Consider the following 10,000-nt stretch of genomic DNA (forward strand, 5'->3'; position numbering starts at 1 on the left):
ACAAGGCACAAGTTCCTGTATAAATTCCCACCAGTCAGGAAAACACACTTAGAAACACCAATAACTTTCCCTGGAGCAAGTTAAAGGCACAGTCTTTTTGAACCCCCATCAACATCGCAGAAACACAATTGAAAACCCCAAAATATTCACTAGAACCCTTTGAAATCACGTAATATTTGTTAAACCACCACTGGAATCACGAAACCACAATTGAAAACCGCAAAATATTCACTAGAACCTTTTGAAATCACGTAATATTTGTTAAACTACCACTGGAATCACGAAACCACAATTGAAAACCGCAAAATATTCACTAGATCCCTTTGAAATCACGTAATATTTGTTAAACTACCACTGGAATCACGAAACCACAATTGAAAACCGCAAAATATTCACTAGATCCCTTTGAAATCACGTAATATTTGTTAAACTACCACTGGAATCACGAAACCACAATTGAAAACCGCAAAATATTCACTAGAACCTTTTGAAATCACGTAATATTTGTTAAACTACCACTGGAATCACGAAACCACAATTGAAAACCGCAAAATATTCACTAGAACTCTTTGAAATCACGTAATATTTGTTAAACTACCACTGGAATCACAAATACACGTCTGGAAACCCCAAAATATTCACTAGATCCCTTTGAAATCACGTAATATTTGTTAAACTACCACTGGAATCAGGAAAACACGTCTGGAAACTCTTCTTAAATCAAAGACAGTGTGACGTTTCAGAATAAACTCCTTGACTCTCTCCTCCAAGGTTTTATACTTTTGCAATTAGTCTCACTCGCCGCGCTGGCCACGCCCTCGCCCCGGGAGGAGAAAGTAGATACGCAGATTAGATAGACAGACAGATAGATAGATAGACTGATTGGTTCATTAATTGCTACATAGGTGGATAAATAGATACACACACACACACACACACACACACAGAGAGAGAGATGGAAAGACAAAATGAAAAGGCAGTTTTGAACGGAAAATCTGACATTAGAAGGAAAAAAAAAAGGTAAGGAAAGAGAGAAAGAAAGAAAGAAAGAAAAGAATAATAAAAATTTGATTATTGAACGGAAAAAACCGACAGTAAAAATGTTAAACTAATATTTTTTCCATTCCTTTTCTTTTCTTTTGATATAATTTTTCTTGTGACAGAGTATAATATCAATTCTTCACAAAAGCAAGTATACAAAAGCAAATTTATATTTTTCCTGAGATTCATAATAGGTTTCTTGTAAGTTCTTCTTCTTCTTCTTCTTCTTCTTCTTCTTCTTTTTCTTCTTCTTCTTCTTCTTCTTCTTCTTCTTCTTCTTTTTAATCCCTCTTCCTTTCTTTCTCCCTTTTTTCTTTCTTTCTTTCTTCTTCTTCTTCTTCTTCTTCTTCTTCTTCTTCTTCTTCTTCTTCTTCTTCTTCTTCTTCTTCTTCTTCTTCTTCTTCTTCTTCTTCTACTCAATCCCTCTTCCTTTCTCCCTTTTTTCTTTTTTTCTTTCTTTCTTTCTTTCTTTCTTTCTCTCTTCTACTTCTTCTTCTTCTTCTACTTCTCAATCCCTCTTCCTTTTTCTTCCTTTTTTCTTTTTTTCTTTTTTCTTTCTTTCTCTCTTCTTCTTCTTCTTCTTCTTCTTCTTCTTCTTCTTCTTCTTCTTCTTCTTCTTCTTCTATATATATTCTTACTTCTTTTCCTCCTTACTCTTCACTATTTTTGTATATATTTGTTTGATTATTTAACAAATCTGTCAATCAGTTAGTTCTTTGCTTATTTATAGAGAGAGAGAGAGAGAGAGAGAGAGAGAGAGAGAGAGAGAGAGAGAGAGAGAGAGAGAGAGAGAGAGAGAGAGAGAGAGAGAGAGGTGCATCCCTATGAGGCAGGATAAAGAGTTGATGATTTGGCCAGGAGAGGAGATGGGTGAACAGCAGATACATAGGGAAGTTAGAAGAATGGGAGTGTGATGGGCTGCAGTTGTAGAAGATGGTTTGGAAGCAGGTGTGGTCATCAGATGATCCACATGTCCAGCATAGGGAAGCTATTGGGTGGCCTGGAATATGGTAGAGTGGCCCCAGCTATGATAGGATGCCAGGCAGGAACAGGAGAGGGCATAGAGAGGAGAGGTGTTGCTTGCTTTCCTGGAACACAAACAGCTGGAGTGAGGGAAAGTGGAGGGATTATGGTGTGATGGGAGTAGGTGAGACAGGGTGGCATGACACCATTGAGTGGAGTGAAGGAGGCTGGGAAGTCACAGGCAGAGGTAGGCCAGCAGGAGAGAAGAAAGGAGGTATGTGGGTGCTTGTGAGAGAAGAGGAAGGTACGAGTATAGAGGAAATCAAGTTAACAGCATCAATAGACTGAGGTTAGATGTTTCCATTATCTCTTTAAATAGTTGTGGTATAAAATGCTGTGAAAATCAGTGGTGTGGGCTTGCTAGCTGGGTATATATAAACCAGTATTCAGAAACGCTTTGGTCTCTTCCTCACCACAAGTATTATCCAAGGGCACAGAGATGATTAGTTGGGTTCTCAAGAGTATTTCTCCTATTCATAGTATAGAAATCTTGTTTGTCTGTCACTAGAACTATAAAAGCACCCTTAAAGACCTGCATAACTTGAAGTACAGGCCTTTTCAATGTAGTGTAGGTGTGCTGCACAAGTGTTTCAGAATGTAGACCATTATTAGGTAGATTTTACATGTATTTATCTGTTTTATTTATTTATTTATCATTATTATTATTTTTATTTATTTATTTTTCTTCTTTTTTTTCTCAGAGTGATGGGTGATGTTGGTGAGTTGGGCAAGGAGGTGGAGGAGGAGGAGGAGGAGGAGGAACTCTTGAGAGAGGAGAAAGAGAGGTGTGTATTGTGTTGTGTATGTGTGTAGTGGAGTCTAATGTACACCAGTAGTCTTTCTGCATTTCCTCTTTCCTATAAGTTGACCTCTCTCTCAAGAGTGAGGTTTCAAGACACTTATTCTCCAATTTTGAATGATCCCTATGGGTTTTTCTTTAAAGGGTTAAGGACTGTCACCTCTGTGAGTTCTTTATTCTTTTTCCTTCTTTCTGTTTTGTTGTCCATAGCCAGTGTTTCTCTTATATAAAAAGAAAAGAAAAATATCATTACTGATGCCATGGTGTCCCACAGAAATTTCTCACGGGTGGAAGAGTTCAACATCAATACGTGGAAGTTCCGAGAAGTGAACCCAGCGATAACGAGGAGCCTGGAGGATGAACTGGATCTGTCTAACTGGGAGCCTGTTGCTGAGACTCTTGGCCTCACCAACTCACAAATAGAGGTTGGCTCAGCACCACTTCAGAAGCTGTTTTTTTTTCTTCTCTTTTTTTTTTTTTTTTCTTCTTAATTCATGGTGCCATTCGCTTCCTTTTATAATATTTAGTGTTTCCTTTATCTGTGCAGTCATTATCCCATGTCCCATTCTCATTCATTGTCTTGTTGTTTCCTTTTCTTGTCAATACTTTCATCTTTTCTTTCCTTCCTCAGTAGCCTTATCTTTTTTTTATTTACTGTGCTGTTTCAAAATGTCCATTCTGTGCCACAACCCACTTCTTGTCACATTGTCATGATACATACACTCTGCTATTGTTCATGGTGAGTAACACACAGCTTTCATCCTCCAAGGGGTGGCCAAGGACATGAGTGAGAGGTGAGTACACTGGATGAATACTTTTTGAAAAGGAGACAGTCTAAGAGTGAGAGTTGAAGTGTGACCAAGTCTAGTAGGGAAGAGGCAATAATGGTTATGATAGCAACACAAGATTGACACAAATGTAAAAGTATTAATAATGCATACATGTACTAAGGCTGTTTTCCACAAAAATGGTAATGATAAAAAAATAGTAATAATGAAAACAATGGTGGTAATGCAGTCATCTCTCATTATTCACGGCTTCAGCTTCCACACTTTCACTTTTACATGGATTGCTGCTGACCACAGATTCAAATAACAGAGGTGGCAATGACAAACACCCTACAAATGTTCACTCCTTTTTTTCTTTCTTTCTTTCTTTTGAGTTAAATGATAAAATAAAATGTTTGTAAGCATGTACATGTTGTTAAGGGAGGCTGTAATACTTTGCAGCGGTGCCTGAGAAGCGATGCCTTCACCCACGCAGTTTTCACCACGATGGAGGAGTGCCCACACTTCCAGGACCTTACTGTTAAGAGGTTCCTGAAGACCCTACTTGAGCACAACCGCCGAGACATTCTCTCCAAGCCGGAGAAGTTTGTGCGCCTGAGTGAGTCGCTTCAGTGTCTTGGCGAACATAACAACATGAGAACATGAGGGGAGCTGCAAGGAGCCATCAGGCCGGCACATGGCACTTCCTGAATTGAATGTGTCTACCTATTTCTACTTATCCCTATCCCTAGATTTGTGTATCTTCTTTTAAAATCTCCCTAGTGACTCAGCACTAACAACCTGATTACTGAGTCTATTCTTTTCATCCACCACTCTTTGAGAATTAGTTCCTTGCACTCTGCTGCTTTGACTGGCCACTACTGCACGAGCCTGTCTTGACTCCCTGACATCTCAGTCACTTGATTCAAATGTCTGATTAATTAGTTATAATAAATCAATTGGAAGTTTGTTTGATAAGACTGTGGGCCTGTGTAGCCATGGAAGATATTGACTATTGAAATCTTGAGAACACTGTGTTGAAATCTGTCACATTATTCACAGAGCCAGGGAGTGATGCTGCTAAGACCTTCACTGTCTATCCAGAGGGATCCGCAGGTGCTGGTGGTGGAATCTTGCTTGGACAGTGTGCCTGTAACACACAGGCACATTTCTCCAAAAGGTGACACATTATCTTTCAGAATGGCTTCACTCCTGCAAAACAACTGTGTACTTTTCTCTCACAAATCCACACACAGCAGGAACATTTTCCTAAGAGGATGCTGTTCTTATGTGTTGCAGTGCTGTGTCTCTCACTTTCAACAAGCTCTAGTGGAAGTTAAGGGGAGTTTCAATAGTGTTTTTATGATTTGAATGACTGAACATTGGTGACATTCCTCAGGTTGACGCTGTGCTGCCGGTACTGGTCGCCTCAGCTTCTGCGTCAGATTCAGAACAGAGACTTCAGCAGAGAGATTCAGAACAGAGACTTCAGCAGAGAGAGTGAGTGGGAGAAACGCTACAACTGCTTTGCCCACTCGATGATGCTAGACCAGCATGTGCAGTACGGGAGCAAGAATGGGTTCTGCCGTGCCGTTTGTCCTGCCAGATTCCCGGAGGAGGTTGGTGATGCCTCCACTTGCATGTCTTTTCTGTATTTTGTATAGACCTGTTTGTATTTTACAGGATTAAGTCAAGTTCTGTTTGGATGTATGTGACCAGCTGTGCTGTGTCTGACTGTCCTTTTCCACTAGGGACTGATGGGGCTAAGAGTGTGAATGATGTGTGTGTGTGTGTGTGTGTGTGTGTGTGTGTGTGTGTGTGTGTGTGTGTGTGTGTGTGTGTGTGTGTGTGGGATTGCCAGCTTTTTTTTTTTTTTTTTTTTTTTTAATGTATGAGTGACACTGGCCAAGGGCAACAAAAATCTTATAAAAAAATGCCCACTGAAATGGCAGTCCCATAAAAGGGTCAAAGCTGTGGTCAAAAATTGATGGATAAGTGTCTTGAAACCTCCCTCTTGAAAGGAATTCAAGTCATAGGAAGGTGGAAATACAGAAGCAGGCAGGGAGTTCCAGAGTTTACCAGAGAAAGGGATGAATGATTGAGAATACTGGTTAACTCTTGCATTAGAGAGGTGGACAGAATAGGGGTGAGAGAAAAAAGAAAGTCTTGTGCAGTAAGGCCGTGGAAGGAGGGGAGGCATGCAGTTAGCAAGATCAGAAGAGCAGTTAGCATGAAAATAGCGGGAGAAGACAGCTAGATATGCAAAATTGCGGCGGTGAGAGAGGGGCTGAAGACAGTCAGTTAGAGGAGAGGAGTTGATGAGACGAAAAGCTTTTGATTCCACCCTGTCTAGAAGAGCAGTATGAGTGGAACCCCCCAGACATGTGAAGCATACTCCATACATGGACGGATAAGGCCCTTGTACAGAGTTAGCAGCTGGGGGGGTGAGAAAACTTTCGGAGACGTCTCAGAACACCTAACTTCATAGATGCTGTTTTAGCTAGAGATGAGATGTGAAGTTTCCAGTTCAGATTATAAGTAAAGGACAGACTGAGGATGTTCAGTGTAGAAGAGGGGGGACAGTTGAGTGTCATTGAAGAAGAGGGGATAGTTGTCTGGAAGGTTTGTGTCGAGTTGATAGATGGAGGAATTGAGTTTTTGAGGCATTGAACAATACCAAGTTTTCTCTGCCCCAATCAGAAATTTTAGAAAGATCAGAAGTCAGGTGTTCTGTGGCTTCCCTGCGTGATATGTTTACCTCCTGAAGGGTTGGACGTCTATGAAAAGACGTGGAAAAGTGCAGGGTGGTATCATCAGCGTAGGAGTGGATAGGACAAGAAGTTTGGACCTAGTTGTGGTTTATAGGAGTGGAGTAATCTCATGGTATCCCATCTCTATATGTGTCCAGTTTGGCCTTAAAAATATGGACTGCTACAGCATTGACGTCTTGCTGAAATCATTACATTTGTTCACACTTCTGAGGAAAACTTTACTCCTTGATGTCTCTTCTACAGTTAACTTTCTTCAGCTTCTTACTGTGTCCCCATGTACTCTGTATATCTAAAGTTATTAAACATTCTTTTTCCACATTTTCCATACCATTTATCATTCTATACATGTTTATTAAATTCTCTCTCTCTCTCTCTCTCTCTCTCTCTCTCTCTCTCTCTCTCTCTCTCTCTCTCTCTCTCTCTCTCTCTCTGTGCTTCTGTTTTTCCACCTTCCTATGACTTGAATTCTTTGAAAGGTGAGGTTTCAAGACACTTATCCTCCAATTTTTGACTCTTCCCTTTTGCAGAGATCTCCATTCTTGGAGATTTAAATGTTCATCACCAGCTTTGGCTTTCCTCTCCCTTCACAGACCATGCTGGTGAACTAGCCTATAACTTTGCTGTCCTCCATGACCTAGAGCAATTGGTGCAACACCCTACTCGTATTCCTGACAGTCTTGGAGATACGCCCAACATTCTTGACCTTTTCCTGACCTCTAATCCTTCTGCTTATGCTGTCACCCTTTCTTCTCTGTTGGGCTCCTCCGATCACAATCTCATATCTTTATCTTGTCCTATCACTTCAATCCCTCCTCAGGACCCCCCTAAGTGAAGGTGCCTCTGGTGTTTTGCCTCTGATAGTTGGGGGACCTGAGGAGGTATTTTGCTGATTTTCCTTGGAATGACCACTGCTTCCGTGTCAGAGACCCGTCTTTGTGTGCTGAGCGCATAACAGAGGTGATAGTGTCTGGCATGGAGGCGTACATTCCTCACTCTTTTTCTCGTCCTAAACCTTCCAGATCTTTGTTTAACACAGCTTGTTCTCGTGCTATACATGATAGAGAGGTGGCCCACAAAAGGTACTTAAGCCTTCCATCACCAGAATCTCATGCACTTTATATTTCTGGCCGGAACCATGCTAAGTCTGTTCTCCAACTAGCCAAAAACTCCTTCATTAACAGAAAATGTCAAAACCTTTCAAGATCTAACTCCCCTCATGATTTCTGGCATCTAGCCAAAAATATCTCCAATAACTTTGCTTCTTCTTCTTTCCCTCCTCTATTTCAACCAGATGGCACCACTGCTATCACATCTATTTCTAAAGCTGAACTCTTTGCTCAAACCTTTGCTAAAAACTCTACCTTGGAGGATTCTGGGCTTGTTCCTCCCTCTCCTCCACCCTCTGACTACTTCATGCCACCTATTAAAATTCTTTGCAATGATGTCTTCCATGCCCTCGCTGGCCTAAACCCTCGGAAGGCTTATGGACCTGATGGGGTCCCTCCTATTGTTCTCCGAAACTGTGCCTCCGTGCTTGCACCTTGCCTAGTCAAACTCTTTCAGCTGTGTCTGTCAACATCTACCTTTCCTTCTTGCTGGAAGTTTGCCTACATTCAACCTGTTCCTAAAAAGGGTTACCGTTCTAATCCCTCAAACTACTGTCCTATTGCTTTAATTTCCTGCCTATCTAAAGTTTTTGAATCTATCCTCAACAGGAAGATTCTTAAACGTCTATCACTTCACAACCTTCTATCTGATCGCCAGTATGGGTTCCATCAAGGCCGCTCTACTGGTGATATTCTGGCTTTCCTTACTGAGTCTTGGTCATCCTCTTTTAGAGATTTTGGTGAAACTTTTGCTGTTGCCTTGGACATATCAAAAGCTTTTGATAGAGTCTGGCACAAAGCTTTGATCTCCAAACTACCCTCCTACGGTTTCTATCCTTCTCTCTGTAACTTCATCTCAAGTTTCCTTTCTGACCGTTCTATTGCTGCTGTGGTAGACAGTCACTGTTCTTCTCCTAAATCTATTAACAGTGGTGTTCCTCAGCGTTCTGTCACCCACTCTCTTCTTATTATTCATTAATGATCTTCTAAACCAAACTTCTTGTCTTATCCACTCCTACGCTGATGATACCACCCTGCACTTTTCCACGTCTTTTCATAGACGTGCAACCTTTCAGGAGGTAAACATATCACGCAGGGAAGCCACAGAACACCTGACTTCTGATCTTTCCAAAATTTCTGATTGGGGCAGAGCAAACTTGGTATTGTTCAATGCCTCAAAAACTCAATTCCTCCATCTATCAACTCGACACAACCTTCCAGACAACTATCCCCTCTTCTTCAATGACACTCAACTGTCCCCTCTTCTACACTGAACATCCTTGGTCTGTCCTTTACTTATAATCTGAACTGGAAACTTTATATCTCATCTCTAGCTAAAACAGCTTCTATGAAGTTAGGTGGTCTGAGACGTCTCCGCCAGTTTTTCTCACCCCCCCAGCTGCTAACTCTGTACAAGGGCCTTATCCGTCCATGTATGGAGTATGCTTCACATGTCTGGGGGGGTTCCACTCATACTGCTCTTCTAGACAGGGTGGAATCAAAAGCTTTTCGTCTCATCAACTCCTCTCCTCTAACTGACTGTCTTCAGCCTCTCTCTCACCGCCGCAATGTTGCATATCTAGCTGTCTTCTACTTTTTTCTTCTTTTATTAATCCCCCTCCTCCTCCTCCTAATAACCCATACCACACACAATAACCGAGCCTTTTACTTTCAGACCAGCAGCAGCAGCAGCAGCAGCAGCAGCAGCACACACAAGAGGTGTTTTCTGTATGATGATGATGATGGAAAAAGCACATCTCGAAAGGATGTTATAAGCAGGGCAACGTAATGAACTTCAGTGAATGGACGTGTGTGCGTGGCTGCAATCACTATGAAATTAAGTTGAAAATAAGAAATATATTACTTTACAGAAAGGAATGCTTAGAGTGAATGAAATTACTGTAATGAATGAATGGAAATAAAGTTGTGAGTCATTAAATGATTAGGAAAAGAAGCTGTGAATAGGTGCATTATTGTTATTACTGAAAGGAAGAATATTTGTAGGATATGTCATGTATATTATCAAAGTGTTTTCATTCTTACTTTCTTCTTTCTCTTTCATCTTTTCTTAGTATATTTAAGTGAATTTCTCTCTCTCTCTCTCTCTCTCTCTCTCTCTCTCTCTCTCTCTCTCTCTCTCTCTCTCTCCTCTCTCTCTCTCTCTCTCTCTCTCCAGCCATCTCTTCTCTCTCCTTCCATCTTTTTCTTAGTATATTTAAGTGAATTTCTCAGATCTCTCTCTCTCTCTCTCTCTCTCTCTCTCTCTCTCTCCTCTCTCTCTCTCTCTCTCTCTCTCTCTCTCTCTCTCTCTCTCTCTCTCTCTCTCTCTCTCTCTCTCTCTCTCTCTCTCTTTCTTTCTTTCTTTCTTTTTCTTTCTTTCTTTTTCTTTCTTTCTCTTTCTTCCTCTTTCTTCCTCTCTCTCTCTCTCTCTCTCTCTCTCTCTCTCTCTCTCTCTCTCTCTCTCTCTCTCTCTCTCTCTCCAGTAGTCAGTAG

General features: G+C 41.1%; 2 protein-coding genes across 4 annotated transcripts in view; one reads left to right on the forward strand and one right to left on the reverse strand.

The window, feature by feature from the left end:
- LOC135096646 (uncharacterized) overlaps positions 1–9,970 on the forward strand; it is a 22,274-nt gene extending 12,304 nt beyond the window's left edge. For all 3 annotated transcript variants that reach the window (XM_063998334.1, XM_063998335.1, XM_063998333.1), the window contains 6 exons: positions 2,766–2,849; positions 3,138–3,288; positions 4,093–4,249; positions 4,693–4,810; positions 5,030–5,249; positions 9,183–9,970. In XM_063998334.1, coding sequence (XP_063854404.1) covers positions 2,770–2,849; positions 3,138–3,288; positions 4,093–4,249; positions 4,693–4,810; positions 5,030–5,249; positions 9,183–9,296 — 840 coding nt within the window. In that variant the 5' untranslated portion in view covers positions 2,766–2,769 and the 3' untranslated portion in view covers positions 9,297–9,970. The remainder of the gene's footprint in view (positions 1–2,765; positions 2,850–3,137; positions 3,289–4,092; positions 4,250–4,692; positions 4,811–5,029; positions 5,250–9,182) is intronic.
- Positions 1–10,000, reverse strand: part of LOC135096647 (cadherin EGF LAG seven-pass G-type receptor 2-like) — a 72,020-nt gene that overhangs the window by 56,006 nt on the left and 6,014 nt on the right. The gene's annotated exons all lie outside the window — the stretch shown is intronic.

This window comes from Scylla paramamosain, unplaced genomic scaffold (assembly GCF_035594125.1).
Source record: "Scylla paramamosain isolate STU-SP2022 unplaced genomic scaffold, ASM3559412v1 Contig5, whole genome shotgun sequence".
Taxonomy (NCBI): Eukaryota; Metazoa; Arthropoda; class Malacostraca; order Decapoda; family Portunidae; genus Scylla; species Scylla paramamosain.